The sequence below is a fragment of the Prionailurus viverrinus genome, chromosome B4 (genome assembly GCF_022837055.1).
Source record: "Prionailurus viverrinus isolate Anna chromosome B4, UM_Priviv_1.0, whole genome shotgun sequence".
NCBI classification, from domain to species: Eukaryota; Metazoa; Chordata; class Mammalia; order Carnivora; family Felidae; genus Prionailurus; species Prionailurus viverrinus.
The window spans coordinates 56,350,951-56,378,039 of NC_062567.1; the positions used below are offsets into that span (position 1 = coordinate 56,350,951).

The 27,089-nt window shown below is 35.8% G+C and overlaps 1 protein-coding gene across 3 annotated transcripts in view; it reads left to right on the forward strand.

Moving 5' to 3' along the window:
- Positions 1 to 27,089, forward strand: part of RASSF8 (Ras association domain family member 8) — a 118,530-nt gene that overhangs the window by 76,242 nt on the left and 15,199 nt on the right. The window contains exons 1-2 of one of the 3 annotated variants that reach the window (XM_047865737.1): positions 20,933 to 21,007; positions 24,114 to 24,320. In XM_047865737.1, coding sequence (XP_047721693.1) covers positions 24,218 to 24,320 — 103 coding nt within the window. In that variant the 5' untranslated portion in view covers positions 20,933 to 21,007; positions 24,114 to 24,217. Of the gene's footprint in view, positions 1 to 20,932; positions 21,008 to 24,113; positions 24,321 to 27,089 lie in introns of those variants that run through there. The other 2 variants (XM_047865738.1, XM_047865739.1) reach the window with 2 other exon arrangements.

Consider the following 27,089-nt stretch of genomic DNA (forward strand, 5'->3'; position numbering starts at 1 on the left):
CTTCTGGATTTAGGAATTTTTCCATTGAGTTTGCTTCCCCTTGAGAAGATCCTTCCTCTTAAGATAGTCTGTAGCTTTATTGGCCAAGCTCATCTATTTTTGTGATGATTTACTCATTTATTGTCACATATAAAACTTTTAAATATGGGGCACTTGGGTGGCTCTGTCAGTTAAGTGTCCACTTCTTCTCAGGGCATGACCTCACAGTTTGTGAGTTCGAGCCCCACATAGGGCTCTGTGCTGACAGCTCAGAGCATGGAGCCTGTTTCCGATTCTGTGTCTCCCTCTCTGCCTTTCCCTCTCCCTCCCCCTCTCCCTCTCCCTCTCCTTCTCCCCCCCCCTCTCCCCGTCTTCCCTTCTCTCCCTCTGTCTCTCTCCCTCTGTCTCTCTCCCTCTCTCTCTCTCCCTCTGTCTCTCTCCCTCTCTCTCTCTCCCTCTCTCTCTCTTTCTCTTTCTCTCTCTCTCTCAAAAATAAATAAACATTTAAAAAAAACTTGTGGGGCGTCTGAGTGGCTCAGTTGGATAAACCTACTTCAGCTCAGGTCATGATCTCCAGGTTTGTGGGTTTGAGCCTCACGTCAGGCTCTATGCTGACAGTGCTGAGCCTGCTTGGTATTCTTTCTCTCCCTCTCCCTCTGCCCCTCCCTCACTGGTGCTCACACGCTCTCAAAATAAATAAACATTAAAAAAATTTAAAAACTTTTAAATATCTTTTTGGAAAATTTGTGGAAATATGTATGTTGTTGCTTAATTTTTCCTAAAGAGGAGTAGGAGAAATTTGAGTCATTAAATATAAAAACAATTCTACTATGTCTGTATGCAGTTAGATTCTCAGCAGGTTTCTGAAACTCATCTAGGTAAGGAACTTTGGAATGTTCATTCAAAACAAACTTCTTGCACTGTTTGGTGTAGAAACCCAAAGTCAAGTTGTAGGACTCATGGGAAACTTCCATGGCTTAATCAAAGGTTCCCTTGGGACACATGGATTTTTAGAAGGGAGGACAATAACAAAAAAGGATGTGGAAATTGCTACACTTGTGTGCAGCAAAGAATTTTGAACAAAATATTTCCGTGCAATTTTTATATCTTATTTACCTGTTCTTTATAGCCTAAGATATGTTTAAAGCCATAAAACCTCCAAATCTATTGAAAGTCAAAGGAGTTAGATAGATTTCATTAACATGTGAAATGCCCAGTTTTCTTTACCCTTCTATAGTTATTTAAAGTAGGATTAGTAATAGGAATATCAACTGAGAAATTCTGTTGATATTTGAAATGCCTGGGGTGCCAACATAATTAAACAGCATGTGTACACACTTTGGCCCTGTTCCAAAACCAGTGATTACGTGTCTAACATTAATCTTGTGTGTCTACAAAAGCTGTTAGGGTAAACATTTGGGATCTTTTACTACCTAACCTAAAGTATTACATAACCAGTTAAGGGAACTTCTTACCCACAGATGTACTACAGAGAGCAATTTATGTGTGTGAATTTATTTTAAAGCACACATGTGTTAGGAACTGAATACATTATATCACATACTTCAGCCATCCTTGGATTGTGACTTTTCTTCTAAGGCAAAAAGTAAGGACAGTGTTCTTCTCACCTTGGTAGCACATATACTGAAAAAATAAAAAGTAAGGACAGTGTAAATGTTGTTAATGAGTTCAGTTTGACCCCAGATACTCTATAAGGAGACTTAGGATCAATTGGAGATCAAATTCTTACCAAAATTATGTGGTTCAGCTTTTAAGCCATTACAGAATTTGTTGGAACTCCTTTGATCAAAAGAATCTGATACCTGCTCATGTAAATATTGAAACTCTAAGTAAAACTTGTGATCTTTTAGGTCACAACAGATACCAATTTGCTTATGGCATTTTTTATTTTTATAATAGAAAATGACAAGAACAGTGAACTATGCTATATCTTTTTATAGATTTCCACTACATTCCTCCTTCATGCATAGTAAGGTTATTATCTCACTCTTTCATCCTAAAAAGCACATTAAAATTTTCAAGAGAGTATACATGATTTATCTATGAAATTGACATTAATATAATTATCCAGGTTTTGTTTTAGAAAATTAATAACATGAAGTGCTATTGATTTTTTATGATAGACATAAGATGAAACTGAATAAAATCATCTTCATAGAAAGAAAGAAACTTATGGCCGTGTGTGTGTTTAAGCATGTTTCTTTGTCCATGGAAAACTGTTTCTTTGCATTTAATATGCAAACCTGCCTGGTCCCTGTGGGCTTTCCCACCCTCTGGGTAAAGATTAAGAGTAAGGACTGGAGTCAGACTCAATTAAAATCCTTGTCTCATGTTATACTAGTTGTATCTAGTCCATTAACCTTTCAGAGCCTCTACTCATTTTGCGTTATTTTTAGTTAGTATATGTGGCTGACATAGAGGAAGCTCGTGGCTTCTGTTGATGTGTCTTTTCTACCACTATCTCATCAAACTGAGACCAGCTGATTCCTGGGGGCAGTGGGTAAGAAGGAGGAGGATGTTCTAAGTAGAGAAAACAGTACTTGGTGGGGCAGAGAGATATGACTACCTCACAAAAGGAAGTATAGTTGAGGAACGGGCCGGACTGAGGTGGACAATGGTAGGAAGTTTATCCTAAAGTCAGTGAGGAACATTCATGGATTTAAGCAGAAGAGGCCCAGGAATATAGTATTGTTGAGTGGATAAATTCATGCAGAAATGAACTAGGTTGCTTTTGGATGGATTTAAACTGAGAAAAGAAGCTAAAATGAAGAGATTGTCATGATGTCTGCTGTTGAGACTGCTTATGGTTAAAGGAATGAAGTTATGGATGGTTATGGATTTCTTGAAAAAGAAATTTTAAGTGTATAAATAAGTTCTAGCCCAGGTGATATTATTCTTAGCCCCCTATAAAGATAGGGACTGTCACTAGACCATACAACTTAATTATGCAAGAGTAAAACTAGCTAGAGAGTAATGCCCACAGAAGAGGGGTCAGTGCCTTAGTACAGCCTAGAGAAGAAGTTTATTAACCTTACCCTTAGAAGTTATAATTTTTATCAGTAGTATTGGGCAGTTGGGAAAATGTCCATTAAAATTTATAGGGAAATACTGGAGTAATCTTCATAAATCTCAAAAATAAGATATATTCCATAGCAGCTAATGCACATAGAAATTAGGGGCACCTGGGTGCCTCAGTTGGTTAAGCGTCTGACTTCTGCTCAGATCATGATCTCATGGATCATGGGTTGGAGCCCCATGTCAGGCTCTATGCTGACAGCTCAGAGCCTGGATGGAGGCTGCTTCAGACTCTGTGTCTCCCTCTCTCTCTGCCCCTCTCCAACGCGTGTGTGTACGCGCACTCTCTCAAAAATAAATAAACATTTAAAAAAAAGGAAATTAAAACCAAAGGTTGCAATAAAAAGAAAATATCCAGAAAGGTAAAACAAACCAATTGGAAGAACTCTGCAGCTTATAAATCTGCTATATGGTATTTTTTAGTTAGATGGGCTTTAAAAACAATTAAGAATTAGTATCATAGATTTTAATACATAGATTATGTGGAAAAGATATAATAAATAATTTTGCTGTATTTGGACCTTATCCCAACCTTGTTTGGTTTTCTCCCTCTTCACCCCTGCATTTTGTAAGGAAGTAGGAAGCAGGAAGTTCTACAGTGTTCCCTTAATTGAAATATGGATAGTAAATGCTGGAGGATAAGGACTAAGAGTTACTTAGCCTGCCAGAAAAAAAAAAAAAAAAAAAGGTTTTTTTTCTAAGATGATTATTTGTTTGATCATTCCCACTTAAAAAAAAAAAGTTTTAATTTCAGAAATTAAGAGCGATAAAATCCTAGATAGGGCATGGGAGTATTTCACCCTGCCCCTGTGGACTCAGGGATGTTGACATATCTTTCTCATCCCCATACCCCAGCCATTGCTATGACTCTTCCAGCTGACCAGTGTGTTCATGAAAGATATGTGTCCTGTTTCTCTGGTATTAGGGCTGGAGACCAAATGGAGAGTCCCTGACCTAGATGATCTATAGATCTTTTCAAGGGCTTTGGATCTATATCCTTTCAGATGCATGTAACTGCTACTAAAGAAGTACTGCAGGAAAGTAGATGGGAGATTCTCCTAAAACAAAAAAGGGAAGAAGCAGTTGAGCCTGTGATAAAGCATGTAGATTTCAATGAGTTATAAATATAGCTTTGAAGTACAGCAAACTAAACAGACTAGTTAAGAGATGCAGAATTCATTTTAGCCTAGCATTGTTTTCCCCAGAGTTTGTTAAATTCCCTTTTAATAGGCAGCAAAATAAAAAGGAAACAAAGACAAGAAACAATTTCAACATCTCAAATTAAATAATATCAGTTATAAAATACTTTCCAGTGGATCGCTGCCAGTGCCCACTCCTTATCCTCTTTGGTATATGCTCTTATAAAAGTGAACTCTTTACAAATAAATTTAAAATTGTATATGTTATTTTGTATAATTTTTGTGTTTTATATACTTTTTGGAGGTAGTTTTAGAAATAGGGTAGAGATTAAAATGTTTTACTACCAGTATCCCATTTTATTCTGCCTTTTGTCAAAATCTTCATCCCATTTTTTTAAATTTTGTGACCAAATTGTATTTTATTAATAATTTTCTTGTTTGTTCTTGTTAGACTTTTAAGACTGAAAGTTTTATTAGACTTGTAACACTTGTAGTTTATTCAGATTAGCACTAAATTTAGGTAAGTGTTTTCAAAAGCAAATATATGTCATAGCATGGATTGCCTTTTTTATGGCTGATGGACCACCACGACTACTTCAGTGGACCCTTCTACATTGGAGGGGGGAGGTGTGTGCACACCTGTGTTCACATGCACACAAAGAGATTCACGAATGGGATGCAGGGGAAAGAGCTTCAGAGGGGTAGCAGGGTCCTGAAACCAAGAGTTGGTCCCTAAAGGTCACCACAACATGCTTGTTGCCCAAGAGTCAGAGTCTAAAGGAAAATAATGTTCCAGCCATCCGGAATGTGAAACAACTTAAAGTTTTTCTTAAAAAAAGAGAGAAGAGCAGATATGTATTAAACCAAGCTCAGCTCAATTCCGGGACTGAGCTTGAACAATGCCTATGATATATATATGCTTAAGATCTCACCTCCTCCTAGTGTATTATTGTCTTTCTACCTTGTACATACCTCCATCATCAGTTATCATATCGGATGGTGATTGTAAACCTCTGGATTTGGCACACAGATTATATGTGGTGTATATGCTTTGGATGAACTAATACCACTGTAATAAAATATTTTGTTCTCTTTGTAATGTTTTCTCTGCTGTTTTATACCTATTTTTTAGAGTGAAAGTTTGTTTCAAGATCAAAGTCTCAAAGGAGAACATCTCAGCTGCTTTGGAAATAGAACTGACTAGAAGTAAAAAAAAAAAAAAAAATACAGTAAAGACCACAAAGATAAATAAGCTGAAATAATGTGGTTTTGATAGTTTCCTAAAAGTATTTTACCTTCTCAATTATGAGCACCACAGATCCTTCATGCTTACTTGTTTGTTTTTATACTCTGCGTTTAGAACCCAAGCTTCTGAGGCATGTTGGAAACCACAAAAATATAAAACTAGATATTTGGCTTTTAAGTGTATCTTCAATGTACACCTTCATCATTGTTACCCAGGGCACATTAGAAAAAAAGTCACTTGCATAACCTACTCGCTAACTCCCAAGATTAATTTGGGAAAATAATTTAAAATGCTTTATTCTTTAAAATTCTTGTTTAAAAAAAAAACACCATTTAAAAGGGAGCATATTTAATTTGCTTCATTTCCAACCAGATATAATTAGTGCTTAGTGAAGCCTCAGCTCCCAGTGCACAAAACTAGGACATTGCTTTGTCTCTTGTTGGTTTTATTTAATTTGACTTTAGTGTCTTCACAATGAATTTATTGGCCTGATAAATTACTCCTTTGTTTTCAAAGACAAATCCTTCCTGTCACTCAGGTCTGTGTCAGTCCTTTCTACTTAGAGCTTTGTGGAACAGTCCCAGATGTTTATTCTTCCTACGTAATTGTAGGACTTTTTCTTTTTTTCCTAGAAAATGTTTATATTTTTCAAGTTTGTTTTTGAGTTGTCTTTTAAAATATACATATACATATATATATATATATATATATATATATATATACACGTGTGTGTGTACATATATGTGTGTATATACATATTTAAATATCTATGTATGGAAATTAGAATATATTTATATATTCTACTGGCACTCACAATGTGAAGCATTAGAATCATAACTGGAAGGGATATCGTGGTTGTTCCTCATGATTGGGCAGGGAACTGATCCAAAGCTGTGGGTTTCATTGAGCCTCCTCTTATGAAATTTAACATACTGCTTGTGGTCAGGCTCAGAAGGTGAATTTTTTTTTATCATATTTTTTTAATTTACATCCAAGTTAGTTAGCATATGGTGCAACAGTGGTTTCAGGAGTAGATTCCTTAATGTCCCTTACCCATTTAGCCCATCCCCCTTCGCACCACCCCTCCAGTAACCCTGTGTTCTCCATATTTAAAATGACATATCAGATAAAGGGTTAGTATCCAAAATCTTAAAGAACTTATCAAACTCAGCACCCAAAAAAACATAATACAGTGAAGAAATGGGCAAAAGACGTGAATAGACATTTCTCCAAAGGAGACATCCAGATGGCCAACCGACACATAAAAAATGCTCAACATCACTCATCATCAGGGAAATACAAATCAAAACCACAATGAGATACCACCTTACACCTGTCAGAATGGCTAACATCAACAACTCAGGCAACAACAGATGTTGGCGAGGATGAGGAGAAAGAGGATCTCTTTTGCATTGTTGGTGGGAATGCAAGCTGGTGCAGCCACTCTGGAAAACATTATGGAGGTTCCTCAAAAAATTAAAAATAGAACTACTCTACGACCTAGCAGTTGCACTGCTAGGTATTTATCCAAGGATACAGGTATGCTGTTTCAAAGGGACACATGCACGCCAATGTTTATAGCAGCACTATCAACAATAGCCAAAGTATGGGAAGAACCCAAATGTCCATCGATGGATGAATAGATAAAGAAAATGTGGTATATATATATACAATGGAGTATTACTTGGCAACCAAAAAGAATGAAATCTTGCCATTTGCAACTACATGGATGGAACTAGAGGGTATTATGCTAAGCAAAATTAGAGAAAGACAAATATCAGGACTTAATTCATATGAGGACCTTAAGACACAACAGATGAACACAAGGAAAGGGAAGCAAAAATAATATAAAAACAGGGAGGGGGACAAAACATAAGAGACTCTTAAATAGGGAGAATCAGAAGGTGAGTTCTTAAGGTGACTTTCATGGCATCTCCAAAGAAATCATCATCAGAATTAGTTTTGTGAAGTAGATAAAACAATCTCCATTCCTTGGTTTTGCTTAGGCAGGTGGAAGGTGGCCTCTTTATCTGCTGCAGATAGTTCACTTATAATAAATCTGGGAGGCTGTTAGGGGTCTGAGTTGGTGTAGTCCTAATTTCAGTCTACACTCTGTTGAGTCTGGGTGTGAGAGGACTCAAGATTAGAGACCTGAGTTCTTTACCTAACTCTTTTAACCTTAACTCTTGAACTCTTGAACTCTACTAACCTCAACTATTTGGTGTTTTGTTTTGTTTTTGGTAGTGGGAGGGGGGGAGTATTATAAAATGATAGTATTATAGATTATAAATTATAGAGATATAGTTAGAGAATATAGATTATATGGATTATAAAATGATAACTGCTTGCCTAACTTCATAAATTATCTAGCGCTTGTCAATACATGATGTATTTAAAATTAAATCATTATTTCATTTTCTGGCCTTGCATCATCCTCATCCTCATGAGTATTTGATTCATTTGAACAGTAGCTTTTTGCTTTGATTTTGGTAATAATATCAATGTTTTTGCTTTTTAGTTTTTGAATCATAACTTTAAATATATTGGTGTTTTGATTTTTAAAAAAGGAAATTAGGACATTGTTTAATCTCCTTAACATAAGATTTCTGGTTCAGTAGCTAGGCACAAATAATTGGTTCCTTGGACTTGAATTTAAAAAATGAAAAATTTCATTCTCTTAGTCATTCTGACACTTCTAGGTGAATTTTGAGCAATGGAAAAACTTTCCAAAAGTTCAAATTATACTTCTATTAACGTTTAAGTTAACTAGCTATAGATACCTCTTGACTGTAAAAACTACTGTCCCAGGTTACTGTGCTGAAACCTCCTGAATGCCCTTCTTCATTCCCTTTCTCTGCCCCTCCCCCCACCTCTGCAGGTTTTAGACATTAAATCTACTGGCTTTTAAATAGTAAATATGTTAGGCCTTGAATCCTTGATTCCTGTTTTATTAGTAAGGTAACTGCTGACTCTTCATTATACTGAGACTTCTTATTTTCTGAGCACTGAATATATTTATATAGAACTAACATGAATTTAATATATTAATATTGGTCACATGTAGGTTTTAGTCTCTGAGATTTTTTTCATAGTCTAAAGTTTAATAATTTACTTAATCTTTTTCCCTGAATATGTTGCTTACCATCACATTAAAACACAAGTCATGAGTTTTTTGACATTTCTTAAATTTGTTTTCATATGTACAGCTTTTAGAGTATTTCATTGTTTAGTTTGTTCTTCAAAGGTCTATACTCTTTCACTTCTTTGGGAGCTCAGTTGGAGTAATATCATTATGGATTTGTAGAAATTTAGGCAATCATAAATGCATCGATTTCCTGGCTTTGACATTGGATGATTGTATAACTTAAACAGTTGTTATCAATGTAATGAGCCTGCACATTGTTCACAACATTAGCTGTTATAAAGGAAACGAATTCTGACTTCTAGTTTAAAATATAGTTAAGGAATTAGAAGGTTTGTGTGTGTGTGTGTGTGTGTGTGTGTGTGTGTGTGTGTCCATCCATGCACATGCACACACATGTATGTGTATGAATATGTTTGTATACACATATATACACATATACATACATTAAAATACAAATTTGCAAATCTAGATCAGTCTTAACAATGGAAGTACAGGACAGCCTGATATAAATGTGTACAATAATGCTAAGGAGATACTATTTAAGGGCATAGAGTATACTTGAGTGTGTTTTATGGCTTTATGTCACCTTTCTGATACTGTGATGTTGTTGGATCTGTCTTCTCAGTTCCAGATGCAGATTTCTAGTTTTGCTGAACAGCTCTACAGAAATATTGCTCTTACAAATTCAAAATATCCAAAACTTAAAAACTTTTTGTTTATGGCAAAATCATATTGAGAATATGAATTGCTAGTTATTGTAAATATTTTGGAACTTTTAGGGTCTAGTTTTAATAATAAAATGAAGTACATGTTTATTTAATTCTTTTCTTAAATAATATAGTTACAGAAAAGATTAGTTTATCTTTTCTGCACCTAAATAAGCTAAACATAGTAATTTAAGAACTTGTTTACAGAGAATACAATGTATTTGAAAGAACACTTTGGAAAAGACCATATGTTGTGTTCACTCTGTGTATTCCCAAGCTTTGAAATGGAAAAGAATATTAGCCACAGGTCTATCTCTGGGTCTATTTGTCTTCATAATCTTAGATAAGTTATTTAGATAGGTCATTTATAAACCGGAATCTGAAAATGGCTTGAGAAGTCCGTACTGTTTACTTTATCAATTCCTTTGTTTTGATTTCATTAAATTCCTTACATTCTTTTTATTAAAACTCTCTGAGTGTGTAGGGTGGAGCATGTCTTTCTTTTTAACTGGAGACATTTGGCCTATTTTGATTAATCTGTTTTTAGGGAGGGAAAAGCTTTGCTTAAAGTGATAAGGTGTTGAGAAAGAGCCCTGTCAGCAGAATTTTATACTACACTGATATTTTTTTCATTTCTAAACATTAGGCATTATTTGTGCAGTTATTTTTCTATCTACTCTTTTACTTGCACACTTCCTTTCACTGAGCATTTAAAAATTAATAGCCATAAAATTATTTCAATTAAATATTTAAGATCACATGGAAGCCACAAATTGTAGATTAGAACAGTAGTATTCCTTTCATAGGTATTACCTTGAGATATACAATATTTAGGAATTTTACAATGTAGTGTAATATTCATCGTAGCATCACTACTGGAGTAATCCTTGGCCATATTTTTTGACGCATTTCATTCCATTGGGTGATAGTTCTACAAGGGACTTTGCCAAGGTAACTGCTAGATTAGCAGTACTTGAGCTTTTCATTTTACTCTAAAAATATAGGAGTTGATGAAATGTAAACACATTGTAGAAATCAGATGTACTAATGAAATGTAAATAAATTTATTTAAACATAACAAAAACTTAAGTTTCTACCCCCCATCCCCACCCCTTGTTTAATTTGGAAAGTGTTTTGGGATTTTTAACAGTTAATTGCTTTAGTTGCTGTGCCTTATATTGAGCCATTTATATTAATTGAGCCATTTATATTAATTCATGTGCTCTAGGTTAGGTGTATAGCTTTCCTCATTCAGTCTGCCTACTGACTGACAGGTCACACCCATCCTCACCTAGCACCATTAGTTTCAGTAAAGGGCAGGGACTAGGCCTAAGCCCAATTCTTTAAATAGAATATTGTCAAGTAGAATACCACTTTAGTCAACATCAATGATCATATTTATAATAAATACCATGCCTTTTGCCCCAATATGTCATAGCACACATCTCAGATTTAGCATCTGTCTTCTCCAATAAGACTGAATGCCCCCTCAAACAATGCAATACTTCATAGATTATTTGAACTCCAAAACTTCCCCAAATGAATGCAGAGCAGCACATAATACTTCTTTAAAGAGAATGGAAACTAAAGATAATGTAAGAAATAAAGTATGGTACTTTGGAACAATAGCATTATGGGTACACTGAATAACCTCGGTATTAAATTTTTGCTATGAAGGAAAATACCTATTACTTACTAAAATATAACCAAAACATGTACCTATTTTTGGATATCATCTAGGGATTTAATTATTTAATTGGCTTAGATTGTCTTCTACAAAAAGCAAAATTCTTCTTGACTCTTTTTTCTTATCTTTTTTTTTTTTGAGACAGCATGTGCACATGCGCATGCATGAGTGGGGGAGGAGGAGAGGGACAGGGAGAGAAAAAACATACAGGCTCTGATAGCACAGAATCTGCTACAGGGCTGGATCTCATGAATTGTGAGATCATGACCTCAACTGAAGTCAATAGTCAGGTGTTCAACAAACTGAGTCACCCAAGTGCCCCTCTTCTTGACTTTTAAAGATTATGGGAAAACTGTCTTTTCATATTATTTATACTTTTTTACATGTAAAGTTTATTTATTTATTTTGAGAGAGCACAGGAGGAGCAGAGACAGGGAAAGAAAGAGATATGTGGGACTCAAACCCACGAACCGTGAGATCATGACCTGACCTGAAATCAAGAGTCGGAGGCTTAACCAACTGAGCCACTCAGGTACCCCTGTTCATACTTTTTAAATTTTTGAATTTAAATAGTCCACTTTAACAAAGATTCTTAGGGATCATGCATGTTTAGTTTTGCCAAATACAATTTCAGGCCTCTGTAGTCTTAAAGCATTTAGTACTTCACCAACTGAGTAAGAATAGTAATGAAATTTTGGAAAACATTTGAACTGTTGCACTTTATATACTGTGTTAATTAAATCTTAAAATTGAATTTAGTGCAAATTTTATAGTCTGGCAACTACTTTGAGCCAGGAGTCAGGCACTCACGTTTTCTTTAATTTTATATATTTATTTCATTAGTATTTCCTCCCAAAATTCTTTTATTTTGGCTTTCAAATGTTTACATTCTAATTTAGCTTAGAAATACTAATTTCCTGTACCTTCAGAGGAACATGTTTTGACATATAAATTTTGGCTATTTGAAGTCACCATTGTAACTGTAAGTCAAAACAATGTTCTGTTGAAAAGTTTATACTTATTTCATTGTAAGTATAAAAATGGGCTTACTTGTCGGAATTGATGGGCTCAGTATTTATGAAAACATAACGAGAAGTCTGTAGTGATCTTGGCTTCATGAATAAAAAATAAATTTGTTTTTATCCCCTATTAAGTAAAACATTGGGTTTTATCACAGAACGTCATTAATACTAAATTCAGGAAATAGATTCTTTATACCTGAATGATGACCATAAAGTCACAGCATAATTTTGTCACTCAAATGGATAAAAATCACTAATGAAGTAGCCAGTATCTATTCAGATGTGGAGAAGAAAAATGATTTTGCCTTGCAGACAGTTTGTTGTAGTAGAAAGGATCTAGACTTTGGAGGTCTAATAACATTTGGATTTAGACCCAAGCTCTATTCCTGCTTCACTGAGACAAGGGAGGTATCAGAGGAGCAGTTTCTGGTGGGAATCTCAGGGGTCATGTATTCCTTACTAAGTCTGATTATTATTGAATATTAGCTCCTTGCTTCTTCTCAGCTCTATGGCAATGATTAGGCTAAATATATCACTCAACTTAGTCGTATTGGAATTTATATGTCCCATGGTCACATCCACTTGATTACTTTCTCTCCTGAGCCAAGACTGGTGATTACAGAGTCCTGGAAAACTTTACTAATAACTTTATTTCATAAATATAAGTAACTTTTTAGTAGTTACAAGCATTATCAGAGTGGATCTTCTACTTACTGGCTGAGTGAGTCTGGGCAAGTTCCTAATTTCTCTATACCTCCATTTCTTCATTTGTATCATAATAATTCATATCATATAGAGATATAGATGGTTATTAAAAGGATTAAATATAACAGTTAACTTTTCATCTATCACAAAGTAAGAGCTGAGGTAGCTATTTATTATTATTCTTGTGTTATAACAAAGGGTTATTGTGTTATTGTGTTATTTGAAGGGTTGGTTTACAGTGAAGGTACTAAAGTGCATTTGCTCAAGGAGAAATATCACAAATCTGTTTGCACTCACATCTACATTTAAAATGTCACCAAGTTTTCAGGAGTTTTTTATTTGTCTGTTATTTGTGTTATTTGAAGGGTTGGTTTACAGTGAAGGTACTAAAGTGCATTTGCTCAAGGAGAAATATCACAAATCTGTTTGCACTCACATCTACATTTAAAATGTCACCAAGTTTTCAGGAGTTTTTTATTTGTCTGGGAAACTCCTTTTATCTCTCCTTGTATCCTAAAATGACAGCCTTGCTGGATAGAGTATTCTTGGCTGCATATTTTTCCCATTCAGCACAGTTGAATTCAGCACATGCCACTCCGTTTTGGTCTGCCAAGTTTCTGTGGACAGATCTGCTGCAAACCTTATTTGTCTTCCCTTGTAAGTTAAGGGATTTCTTTTGTCCTGCTACTTTTAGGATTTTTTCCTTACCTGTATTTTGCAAATTTTACTAAGGTATGTCTTGGTGTTGGCCTGCTTTTGTTGATTTTGTTAAGAGTTCTCTGTGCCTCCTGGATTTGGATGTCTGTTTCCTTTCTCAGATTAGGGAAGTTTTCAGGTATAATTTGCTTAAATAAACCTTCTGCCTTTTTTTCCCTCTCTTCTTCTGGGACTCCTATGATATGAATGTTTATGGAGTCACTGAGTTCTCTAAGTCTGCATTTGGGATCCAATATGTTTCTTTCCTTCTTTTTTTCAGCTTAATTATTTTCCATAATTTTGTCCTCTATATCACTTATTTGTTCCTCTGCTTCTTCCATCCTTGTGGTCATTACATCCAGTTGGTTTCATATCTTGGTTATAGCATTTTTTTTATTTTGGCCTGACTAGTTTTTAGTCTGTGGTAAGGGACTCTCTGGTGTTCTATGTTTTTCTCAAACCCAGCTAGTATCCTTATGATCAATGCTTTAAATCCTGGATCAAGCATATTACTTATATGTGTTTCAATTAGACCCCTAGCTGTGACCTTTTCTTGTTCTTTTTTGGGGGGATAAATTCTTCCATCTTGGCATTTTGTCTGTTTCTGTCTTCCTTTTCTGTGTCTTAGGAAAGCCTGTTATGTTTCCTGCTCCTGAGAGTAATGGCTTTATAAAGAAGAGGCCATATACTGTCCAGGGCCTGGTGTTTTAGGAAGTGTCTCTGGTGTATGCTATGTGCACTCTGCTGCTGTGTTTTAGCTGCTGTTTCCCTCACGTCACTCCTCTACAGAGTTTCTCCTTACCTGCAGCGGGGAGTGTTTCAACCTTGTCCAGAGTGTGGCAAATTTTATCTAGGTGTAGTCTGGTCTGCTTGTTAAAAGAGACCTGATGGTATTTTATACTAGAGTTGAAGCTTTGCAGAACTCTAATTGTCAGTAGACTTGGTGCATGCAGGGGGTTGGAGGGGGAGGGTTGTGCTGGTCTTCTGTGGGTGGGGCCCGCTGCACTGGTTCTGACACACTTACCTGAGCAAAGCAGCACCTGCAGAGCATGGGGGTGGGGAGGGCCTGGTGTTGGTAGTTTACACCGCCACTGTTGACACTGTGCTGATTACTGAAGTTAGTTTATGCTGACGGCGGGGAGAGATAAATGGTACCCGCCAGCTCCTTTGTACCCATAGAAGCAATGCCACCTCTCTCAGATGTGCTCCAGAAAGGGGGAACTGTCTCTCCCAATGTGTCCCAGGAGATCTCAGATCACACTTCCATCTGCCTCTGGATTATCTGCCCTCCTTCTCCACAGGAGCACTGCAGTGTACACTGGGCTCCACACCTGCCATACCGTGGACCTCTGCAACTCCAGTCTTTGGTTGTAAAAACTCATGAAAATCAGCCCCTCTTATTTTCCTAGTCAGTGGGTTTGGGGAAACATTCCTCCTTGTGTGATCCCCTGTGCACTCCTCTCTCTCTCACCTTTCTCTGTGACCAAGGATCCCTCCTTTCTGTAGCACCCACAATCCACTTCTTTTCCAAATCACATCTCTGCACCTCCTGCCTTCCATGATTCCCCTCTTCTCTGTCTCTCTAGTTGTGCAGTTCTGTCAGTCCTTAGATCGCCTTCTTGGGCATTCAGAATGAATTGGTATTTATCTAGCTTAGTTCAAGGGACCAAACAAGCTTCAGATCCTCCTCCTACTACTTAACTCCTCCTTTCCTTCAGTAATTTTTTTAGAAATACATTATAGCCTTGTTCACTGCAATGTTTTCTAATGATTATGAGTGAAAGCCATGAAATAGCACATATAGTAAAAGGCATGATTTAATTGATGCCAGAGTTTAGGGCTTTTACATTAAGAGTTTTGAGAGTGTGACCCCTCATCCCAGGCTGAGAGCTCTAACAGGAATTAAGCCATCACAGATCTTGACACTGCACACATGCCTCCAACTACCTCTAAAGGGCCTCAAAGTAGACTGGGATCCTAACAGAAGATATAATTACAAAACAGATGGCTTTTTATGTTTCTTGTTTATATTACTTCAGCAAGAAATGGAACCCAGTGGTATATTATTTTTTATATTTCTTAGGAGATTTTGTCCTAGTAAAAGCAAGTTTCAAGGACCTCTACTGTTTCACCTTCCATAAACATTTAACAAAATTAGCAAGAACAGACAACACATATTTTTTCATACTTCTGTTATATCAATGGTAACCACCATTTTATGGTCTATTTTGTTTATAATTATTTTTTTAAGTGTATATATCTATTTTGAGAGTGAGAAATAGAGCATGGCCAGGGAAGGGGCAGAGAGAGGGAGAGAAAGGATCCCAAGAAGGCTCCATGCTATTAGTGCAGAACCCAGTGCAGGGCTCAAACTCCCAAACCGTGAGATCGTGACCTGAGCCAAAACCAAAAGTCAGACGCTTAACTGACTGAGCCACCCAGTTGCCCCTGGTCTGACTATTTTAACTAGAGTGTTTTATAGGAGCAACTCCTTAAACATCTTCTATACTGGACATTTAATTTATTTCAGTATATGTAAATATATTTAATTTCAGTTTTCAAACTAATATTATTCCAAATATTGCCTAACATCTATTCATGTGACCTTGATCAAATGATGTAATTGGCCAGCCCCCAGCCTTTTGTGTTCAGATAAATGATTACACTAGTTGATGGCCAGTGAGTTGCTAGCTCTGAAAGACAAGATATCTTATCCATTTGGTTTCAGTGAACTCTATGAAATGAGAGAAAATACCATCATGTGCCTATCCCTCTCTGATTTCTCCAGTGCATGGAATCTACACCTTCCTTGTTATAAGTTTTACCAAGTAGAGCCAAATGTATTTTGTGGTGTTGTTGGCTGTCTTGTGACTTGGGAAGAAGAATATGGCAAAGGTAGAATGGTAGAAAGGAAGGAATAAAAGAAGGTGCATGTGCTGACATTTTAGTGGCACTTGTGTGGAATGGTGACATTCCAGTTAAAGTTCACTCAGGGCTACTACCACTAGAGAGACTGTGACAACCATAAATTGGCTTACAATGATGGCTATAGGGGCCATTGGAGGACTTGAACTGGATTGTTTCTGTGTGTTGGTCTAAGTTCATCTCCATCACTATTATGATATTCCTACATACCTACCAAGTGGTCATTGTCTCATGCCACCACAATAGCTCCCTAGCGTCTTCTCTTGTGATCCTTTTCAGGCTGTGATGTTCCAAGTTAAATTCCCAAGCAAAACACTTGATTTAGTAGTGTTCTGTCAACCAGAAGTCAAAGAAGAATTCAGTCTAATAAACATGGCCTTGTGTTTCATGGATTATTAGAATGATTTTACAAATGGTAACCATTTTGTAGGGAATAGGCAAGAAATGACTTTCTGGTAGTGTCGGTATGTTAGACTGGTAGAAGGAATTACTATCCTGAAGCAGAGCTTGCTTTTGTGACTAACCTTAATTACTAGAAACACATCTCTTTATTTTCTAAAATGAGCAATTACAAAGATTTTGCTTCCTCTCCAAGTTATAATTCTTACATAGAAATCCTGTGTTCCTGCTTAGAGTTTTAATTAACAGATCAAAGTTTACCCAAATTCTTAGTTCAGAAATAAGGTTGGTGAAGTATCATACTCCCAAAAGTTTCTTGATATTCTTTTATGAACATTTGCTTAACATCTCTGGGTATAGGAGATACCAAAGTCATAGATTATCAGTTTAACATTATATATGATTTAGAAAAATATAATTGCCAATAAGCTTTCTGGAGGTGGGTTTGGAATAGGAAACTCAACTGAAGGTAATGGCTCTTATACCACTAAATTTGATGCTAAATAAAAAACTAAAGTTACTAGCTATAGTTATTTTAAAAGTTTGTTTTTTAAGAAAATAAAAAGTAGTTCTTAATAGCAAAATCAATATTTCTGTTCCAGTAATTTTAACTTGATTTGTATCTTGCTTATACCAGATGCAGTTGAAATTTCCTAAAATGGATGCTAATCCCAATTATCATTTCTAATCTCTATCTAAAAACTTTGAGAATGTTGGCTGCTCTTAAGTATATGGTATAATAACCTAAAATGTCTTTATTTTTAGATGCTCTTATTAAAATGATAGTATTTCTGAAACTTTTATATTAATAAGTATAATAACTTACAATATTATAATATAGTAAAAAAGTTTCTAACTTCTGAAAGCTATATTTATTTCCATAACTAACTTTTGTTGAATTCATACTTTGTGCCAAGCCCTGCACTAAGTCCATTTTAAAAAGACATGTCATTTCTCACAAATGCCTCTTGAAAAGTTATGCATCTTGACTTAAGTCACACAGTAAGTAATTGACTCAGGATTTGAACCTTGGTGCATGCTGTTTCCACTAATCAGTGTTACCTTGGGGGGAAAAATGGCTTTTTCCAAAAAGTAGTTTTTAATGGTGTGAACTTAAAAAAAAAAATGCCAGAAATCTCTGAAGCTTTGCTTTGTATTTAAGGAAAGAGTTAAAAATTATCACAAATATGCAGACATATTTATTTTGGACTCTGTAAGTAAATCTGGATATAATTTTCAAAAGCTGAAGGAATAATTTGTTAGTGCTGAAAATGAACCTAATCATGAGACACTCGCTTTGCTGACTTGTGTATTTATTTGTCATAGGTTCTCTGAATTAAAACTGTAGTTTCTTAACATGATTTAGTTGGTTTACTCTTTACTTTCTCCTAAAATGGACAGTATGCACATGTTGTCTGATCCTTGCTTACTGACAAAAATAAATTTCTAGGTGATGATAGATGAGATTTCTTAGTGTAACTTAGGACATTTTAAAAGCATTTATTTGAATACATTGAATCCTTCTAGAGAGGCCTGCCTTATTCATGCTTTAGTTTCTTCATTCATCCCAATTTTGAATATATGCCCCTATTCCTAGGTTTGTGACCTTGAGAGAATTATTTAAACTGAGATTCACTTAAAATGAGACTAATGGTACCTAACTCACTCGTATTGTGAGGAATAAATGAGAAACCATACACTGTGCTTACCAGATGGTAGGTACTCAGGCCATTCCTTGCCATAGTTGCGGAACTGTCACTTGAACATGTTAAATCTGGAAAATGTTAAATCACTGCATGTGTTTAAATGTTGTGACCTGAGGATAATGAATAGTAGAAGGAAGAGCATGGGTTTGCTGGATGTAATAATTAATATGCAACTATTGCTTATCATTGTGATTTTTTAAAAATGTAATATCAAAGAAAAAATCCTATGACTTTTCTAAAGAGAAAAATATAAAACCTATCTTTAGAAGAGATGGCTTAATCATGGCAATTAAGACTTTTCATATAAGAGAAAGAGAAAAGCTATTAAATTTTCTCATTTGTTCTATATTATTCCTACAATATAGTTGTATCCGTCACCACTTCTGGGTGTTTCAAAATACATTAAAAGGCTAACAGAAATCTCATTTTACATACAGCATATCTTCAAAAGTTGGTAATTTTGTATCCTGTAGTTCAGTGGGATATTTTATAGGCATTATGCCTCTTTTCCACTCTCTCACCCTCCATGCTGAGTCACTGAGTACTACTAGTTTAACAAAGTTTAACCAGTTTCTCTACTGTGGGATATCTTGCCGCACATTGTCTCCCACACTGTATTTTGAAATGTTTCCCAAAATTGTTAACTGGGGAACCTTATTTCCTTATGGTGCGTGCACAGGACTATTGTTCTCAATATTTCATTTGGGAAGGATCTTATTGATATCACTAAGGTCATCTTCCTCAGTGCCCACTTTTAACATTTTGTACTTTTTATGACAACCTACTCTCTGTGACACCATTTCCAGAACTGTGTTATAGCAAAATAATGGGTTTTCTGAAAGCAACTGAACATTTAACTGTATTTCCAAAATACAGAACCAGAGTGTTATAAAACATGCATCACCTGAACACTGCAGTTCAGGGGCAGATAACCTATGACTGGATTCTGATGCAATTTACCAGAACCTGTTACCTGTACCTACCAAAATCTGTTTTCTTACCCACCGCCTTCCTTCCTAATCTGTTTTCACTCTTCTCCTTCTCCACCCACATTGTGCTTCATCCTCTCATGTTATCCAGGTTGTTTTTCTTTTTTTTTTTAATTTATGTTACTTTCCCATCACCCACAGGCAATATGTACCTATTTTTTTCCTTACCTCAAAACCATTTGAGCATTAAAAAGTTAATCCTTTTTTAGTTTGTAGAGTTGTTCTACATAACTTCATAATTCCCACATCAAATCAGTTTTAGAATAAGGTAATCTAAAGTTAAAGTCCCTTTAGTTTTTATTTTTTCACTAGTTTTCTATACAAAAGAGAATTTGGATATCTTATTATTGATTCCAATAAGTATTATTCAGGATATACCATGTTCACTGTGCAGAATCTCTTTCTGTATGATGCCAAAAAAACTAGTGCGTAGCATTAGTATTTTATTTAAAGTAGCTAGTTTGATTGTAAAGATTTTATTATAACTCATTTTATCTGTATGATGTTTCTATAAAGAATGCTTTAATATGCAGTAACCAAAAACTGGACATGAAAGAAATGATAAAATTGGCAATAAGCTTGCTTGTATGTTTGTGTCTAGTGTCCAGGGAGTAAAGGAATTTGCTCAGTAGCTCAATGGTAGCCATCACAAGGAACTTACACCATTTTTAAATATGCAGTCAGCACTTATTTGTGAGAGCCTTTGGTCACAACAGTTTTGTCCGCTGATCAAGACATCACCTTGTTTTGTGTGTTTTTCTCTTGAAAGATAACCTTATTTGATATTTATTGTTGATTCATTAACATTGAGCTCACAACCAATAGCACTATAACTCACCCCCAAACCAAACCTATCTAATAACATATTTTCTTCGTAAGTCACATCACAACCTTCTTGCATTTAGGAACACTAGATAGCGTCTGCACTGTGTTTGGGAGCCATTTTCAGCAATGAAATCGCCAACAAACACCATAAAAATGCCAAAACATGGCACTAAAAACACTGAGAAAAGATAACTTATTGATGTTATGAAAGCTGAAACAAGAAGGCAGAGTATTGCCTCTCTGCATTTTCCACTGCTGTATACATGTCTGTGAATGACTGTGAAAGTGCCATAAATATTGATTTGGGGGTTACAAATTTAGTGAGTGGATGAATTCACAAATAAGGAACCCACAAATAATGAGGATTGACTGAAATTGCTTTATTAAAGTACTGGTCTTGGAGGAATATGTCTCCACAAATGCAGGTGCTTAATTCCAATAGGCTTTCAAGACAGTAAATGGTTTTTAACTAAAGAACACTTTGTTCCCCGTAGCTTGTTACTGAATAAACCTAGTTCTTCATTATAAAAATTAAAATCATGGTTTGAATATAGAAACCTTATAGTGGAAACCATAACTGAACTATAATATAAGAATACTTTTGCAGTAGAACCTTACTTCTACCTACATCATTGTTTCCATGGAAAAATGTATTCCACATTCCAGCTGAGATGCCAAAGCCCTTTAGCTTCTCGAGTCCTTAGTTCCAAGGATGACCAATCTACAAAACGCACCTACAGTGTAGGACTTTATTTTCCTTCTAGTCTAGTTCTGGGACTGGGAACAGAGCCATAGGAATTAGACTCTGAAGGATAGAACAGGGTTGCAGATCCTGGAAGGGAGTACCTAAGGGCTTAGAGAGGGACAGATTCTACAGATGACTTCCATGAATAACACCATGATTTTTAGGGAAACTAGGGATGATTGTTAGTACAGCCCAAACTGGACAGAAGCCATATTCTAAAAACCAAAGCCCTGTTAGAAATAAAATTTGGGGCCACATGATCTATTAAGGCATTTTTTTTTACCCTCCTTAAGGATTTAAGTTTGAAAGAGAATATTAGTAGTGTAAAAAATGCAGATGCTGGTCTTCTCTGTGATAAGCCGTGGTAGGAAGTCTCTGATCAAGAGGATAAATACCTGCAAGTTTATATAAACTAAGCAGTATTATTTATGCTCAGTGTTTTCCCACAATGTTACTATACTCTGTAATATTTAGTAGATGTACATGTGTTCTTTGTTCATGTGTATTCTCTTAATGATTAAAAGTTTGAGGCAAACAATGATAATTCAAGATAGGAAAATATGTGGTAGTGTACTAAAACCTTTGTAGAACTTAAAAATGAACCTCATAAGTTTCTTTTAAATGACAGGTTTCTTTGGGGGGAGGAGGCCTTTAATGAGATCTGCTGTCTTCCTTGCAAGGTTCCCCAAGTGTAAGATATTTTAATGAAAAATAATGGACTAGGTATTAAATAGATTTTAATTCAGTTTAGTTTTTTAAATTCAGCTTTTTATTTAATAAAGTAATTTAATTTTTTATATTAATTTAATACAATATCTTAATGTTGGGCCAATTTTTTAATCTTAACTATATTCCAAGAAAGAATAATATGTATTCTATTTTTAATAAGTAGAGCGTCTGGCAGAAAACGAAAAATATCTTGTTTTAAAGTCAGAATTCTTTTTCCTTTCATCAAATGGTCTTTAAATGGATTGGGGACAGTAGCATATTTGAAATTCTCATTTGAAATTTCAACTATACATCAGCCTATTAAATGCTCAGAGTGGTCTAACTGTAAAGAAACTTGTTTAACTTTATTTGTAGAATTTCTTACATTTCTCTGGCTTTGGAGCCCTTTTCTCCACCCAGAAACTTCACCATTTCATGAGATTTCATAACTAAGGAACACAGTTATGGCAATTTAGCTTGTCAGAGGCAAATAGCCCTTTATCTGGGTGTAGAGAGGGTTGATGAAACCACCTCTGTACTGCAGCGTAGGCAGAAGGAGCTGAAGTAACACGCTGGGAAACTGTCAGTCCTTTCCCTTGTTTTCAGGATGACAAAAAGTATTTTTGCACCTTCCCTAGAGAAAGCAAATAAGCTTATTTGCCTTCGCTCACATATGTTCTGACTCATCTACCCAGGTGGCCTAGAACTATCTTAGGTCCTTTAAGAAAATGCATAAGGACTGTGTTACTGTTTATAACAAATGCTGTTTTACTAGAAAAGTTTTTAGTGGTTTTTTTTTTTGTTTTTTTGTTTTTTTAATTTTTTTTTTCAACGTTTATTTATTTTGGGACAGAGAGAGACAGAGCATGAACGGGGGAGGGGCAGAGAGAGAGGGAGACACAGAATCGGAAACAGGCTCCAGGCTCTGAGCCATCAGCCCAGAGCCCGACGCGGGGCTCGAACTCACGGACCGCGAGATCGTGACCTGGCTGAAGTCAGACGCTCAACCGACTGCGCCACCCAGGCGCCCCTAAAAATTATGCTCCTTTCTTTTTTTTTTTTTTTTAATTTGAGTGGTTTTTTTTTAAATAAGCTTTTCAATAAGTCATTAATGCTGAAACACTAGTTCCATTGTCAACCTTTAAATAAATTTAAATATTTTTTTAATTAATTAAATCAATGTTTATTACATCTCATAAACTTTAATATTCTTTTCAAAGAAACCAACAAAAAACAGGAAGATCATAGGACAATGAACAAATCATAGATTGATTAAAGATTTAACACAGGAAGAACTGGGATTTTAAAACCCTACAGGAAAAAGAATTGTGTGCAATTGATTTTTAGCAAGCTAATAACATTCTAATCAATACAAGAATCAAGACATTTGGTTTGATTGTAGGAGAGTGTGAAAATTTCTGCATGGCATATGAATAAATGCAACTAAACAAACAAAAAAAAACAATGAGGAAACACCACAAATACAACAAAAATTGAGATTTATATTATTAGAATAACTTGTAATTTAAGAATATTATCAAATCCCAGTGAAATAAATAAGACAAAGTCAAGCAGTTCATATACGGGGAAGTTGCCAGCCTTAAGTAAAAGAATTAATTTCCATCAACTAATATTTTCTGCACACCTATGCATTATACTATGGTTAGTGTTAGAATTTCTGTGGTAAAAGCAACACTCTCAGTCCTTTTGGGAAGAGAGGGAGGCAAGGTTCACATGAAACAAAGGAATACAGTGGAGTTCTGAAGATACATTTACAAATGCTGGCAGGGCTGTGGAAACTGGTTCAGTTATTATTCAAAAAATGACAAACATCTTTTTTTAACCTCAGAAGTGATCCTAATGAGATATTTTTTTTAAAATAGCTTACGTGTTTTTAATAAATTGCTTCTATGTTGAGCAATAGGGCTTGGTCCAGTAAGTAGGATTTCTTTACCCAAAGAAGAGTTACTTTATGATTAAAATTACAATTATATGGGGCATGTGGGTGGCTCAATCCATTTAGCATCCAACTCTTGATCTTGGCTCAGGTCATGATCTCATGGTTCATGGGATCAAGTCCATGTCAGGCTCTGCACTGACAGCATGGAGCATTCTTGGAATTCTCTCTCCCTCTCTCTGCCCCTCCCCTACTTGATCGCTCGCTCGCTCTCAAATAAATAAATAAAATTATAATTATGAAAATTGTACTAATATGAAATAATGTCATGAATAGGTGGCTATAGTTGTATTCATGCTGCTGAATTCACTTCTGTGAAATAAGTAAGTACTTGGTCATTAATGGTAGTAGGATTATGAGATATTAAAATTTATTTTGCATAATACTTAAGAAATTTTAAGACTCATTTTATTAAAAATGTTTTTTCCTCTTTTTAGCTGACTACACAAGACTCTGCCTTCCTCACATTTCCATAGCCAGCGACATGACCTGACACCTTGATGACCAGTCTCAGGGCCCTTGGGTGACTGGCTGGTGCACCATGGAACTTAAAGTATGGGTGGATGGAGTTCAGAGGATTGTTTGTGGGGTCACCGAAGTTACAACTTGCCAGGAGGTTGTAATAGCCTTAGCTCAAGCGATAGGTAAGTGAACTCTCTGAGAGTCTGAGACAAAGTGGTTTATCCTTCCTGTTGTTGTTTGGGGTTTTTTTTTGTATTAAATATAGATTTCTAGTTTTTTATTTGGTTCCATAATACAACTCGAGAGCACACTTTTACTTATTACAGTTCCCCATGCTTAAATAAATCTGTAAAGACACTTGTCTTCTGGCTTCTCCCAGATTTACTGATCTTGAGTCCAGAGTCTGCACTGTCTCTGTTCTCTTATTGTTTATCCTAAACAATGATTTCTGGAACTAAAGATGTTTTCTTGAGCCAAAACATAGATTCCTAGTTCCCAGACCCCTCATTAGGAAAAGATCCTATTTACTGTTTATTCTGACTACTTTTTGAAAAGAAAAACATTGGGGTGCCGGTGGCTCAGTCATTTGAGCATCCAACTCCTGATACCGGCTCAGGTCATGATCCCAGGGTCATGTGATAGAGCCCCGCATCAAGGCTCCATGCAGAGCATAGAGCCTGCTTAAGATTCTCTGTCTCTCCCTCTCTCTCTCGCTCTCTCTCTCTTTGCTTGTGTGCTCTCTCTTTAAAATAAAAAATTCAGGGGTGCCTGGGGTGGCTCAGTCAGTTAAGCATTTGACTCTTCATTTCAGCTCAGCTCGTGATCTCACAACTCATGAGATTAAGCTTGAGATTCTCTCTCACCTTCTCTCTCTGCCCCTCCCCCGCTCACATGTGTTCTCATTCTCTCTCTCAATAATAAACATTTTTAAAAAATAAAAATAAGGGGCACCTGGGTGGCTCAGTCAGTTAAGCATCCAACTTCGGCTCTGGTCATGATCTCACACTTCGTGAGTAGTTTGAGCCCCGTGTCGGGCTCTGCGCTCACAGCTTGGAGCCTGGAGCCTGCTTCAGATTCTGTGTCTCCATCTCTCTCTGTCCCTCCCCCACTTGCACTCTGTGTCTCTCTGTCTCTCAAAAATAAATAAATATTTTTAAAAAAAAGCCATGGGCAGTGTTTTAAAAGAAAATGAGTATATTTTACAGGGTGGCTAAGGAGTGCAGTAAGCTGCATCTGTCCATATCATATGATAGTCACATTTTCTACACAGAATTTCAAAGGGAAAATGCCCAGATATACCAGGTGTGTGTTCATCAATTTGAACTAAACAGTGTAATGTACCTGTTTGTGAACAAGCCAGAAAGAAGTTTTAACTAAAATCTACCCCCATTTTTGCTTTCTCGGTAACTCAGTCCAGACCGTTTTGAAAAGTTGATGACTTGAATATAGAGGTTTTATATTTCTCCAGACTTGGCCAAACAACTCTTTTCCTGTATCATAAATACTTCATTAAATTCAGAATTCATCTGAGAGATGACTCAACTGGCAACCAGCCGAGGACTGTTGATCCTTGTTTCTCTTGTGCCATAAGATTTTCTCAGCTTCAGATGCAGTGCGCTTTTGATACATACTTAAATATTTATCCGTCTTGTAATGTGGGTTATTGGCATTCAAAGTTTAAACACTAAGTGAAAGTTTTATAGTATTATTTTGACCTTATTTCCACTATAAGAAACAATAAGGGGTTTATCAATTGGGGAAAATTAATTCTGTGACATACAGTCCCAGAAACTCTATGGTTTAACACAGTAAAAGTTTAGGTATCCTGTTAGCGGAGTATGTACTGAATGAGAAAACTGCAGATGCTTCTAAAAAATGTATACTGAAGCAACTTGTAGAATACCTTCATGGGTTCAAACCCACACATTTGCCTCATGGGATGGAAACACCATAGATATATTCTTGATTAGGGATTATTGAAATTCTCTGAATAACTAAAATTACTTTCAGGAAACCATCAGGACACAAAAATATTTACACAACTTGGTAATTTGCAAATATATATGGCAGCAAACATTTTTTGACTTGGTGCTGCTAATCAATTGAGTCAAATTAGAAAATAGCTGAAAATAGAACATAAATTGGTAAAAGATGTTGAATGCATCTAATAGTATAGAAAGAAATCCTTTCTACTCTGATCTGTGACTACCTTGACAGGTTATATCTAAGTGGTGGAATAATGAGACAGAATAACAAAATAAAAACATAACTCTGAAACATTTAATTGGCAAGAGATGGATAAACTGTCCTGCAGCGTGCTGTGTGTTTGGTCACTGTATACATCTTGGGCTTTCTGAAACAGTCCCAATTTCAGATATTTTATCTTGTTTTTCTCATAAACTATCCCAGAAATGCCATTATTTCACAATCCAAACTGCTTCTCAAATCTGTATGTGAAACAGAAAGCCTGTTTCAAGTTATAGTCCAGAAAATGCATTTGCTTTTACAATATTCCCAAAATATGAAAAGAATGTATTTCTGCCCTCAAGTAGCTTAGAACTTAAGTAAAGTATGGCTAACAAAAGATTAGAGAGGAAAAGAGGAAGAAATCAAGGAGACTGAGGGAAAAGTTTTCTGATTCACACTCCTTTGTTGCCTGGTACCATTTGAAGTACTAAAGATTTAGAATTTTTCTCTGTTCCCACTTCTAATGATCTTATTCCTATATCTCCTTCAACTGGGGCCAGAGTTAGCATTTAATATAAACAAATTGATGGGGCTGGGGTCCAAGGTGGAGTGAACTGTTCCTAAGAAGCCTTGTTTCATATAGTTTGCCCCACGAGATCAGTTTTCAAACAAGCACATTTTATACTGAATTCTAATTTAACTATTCAACACTTCTTTTCTCTGGAAGTCCCCCTACAGTAGGGATCCTGCTTGTTTATTCTTCT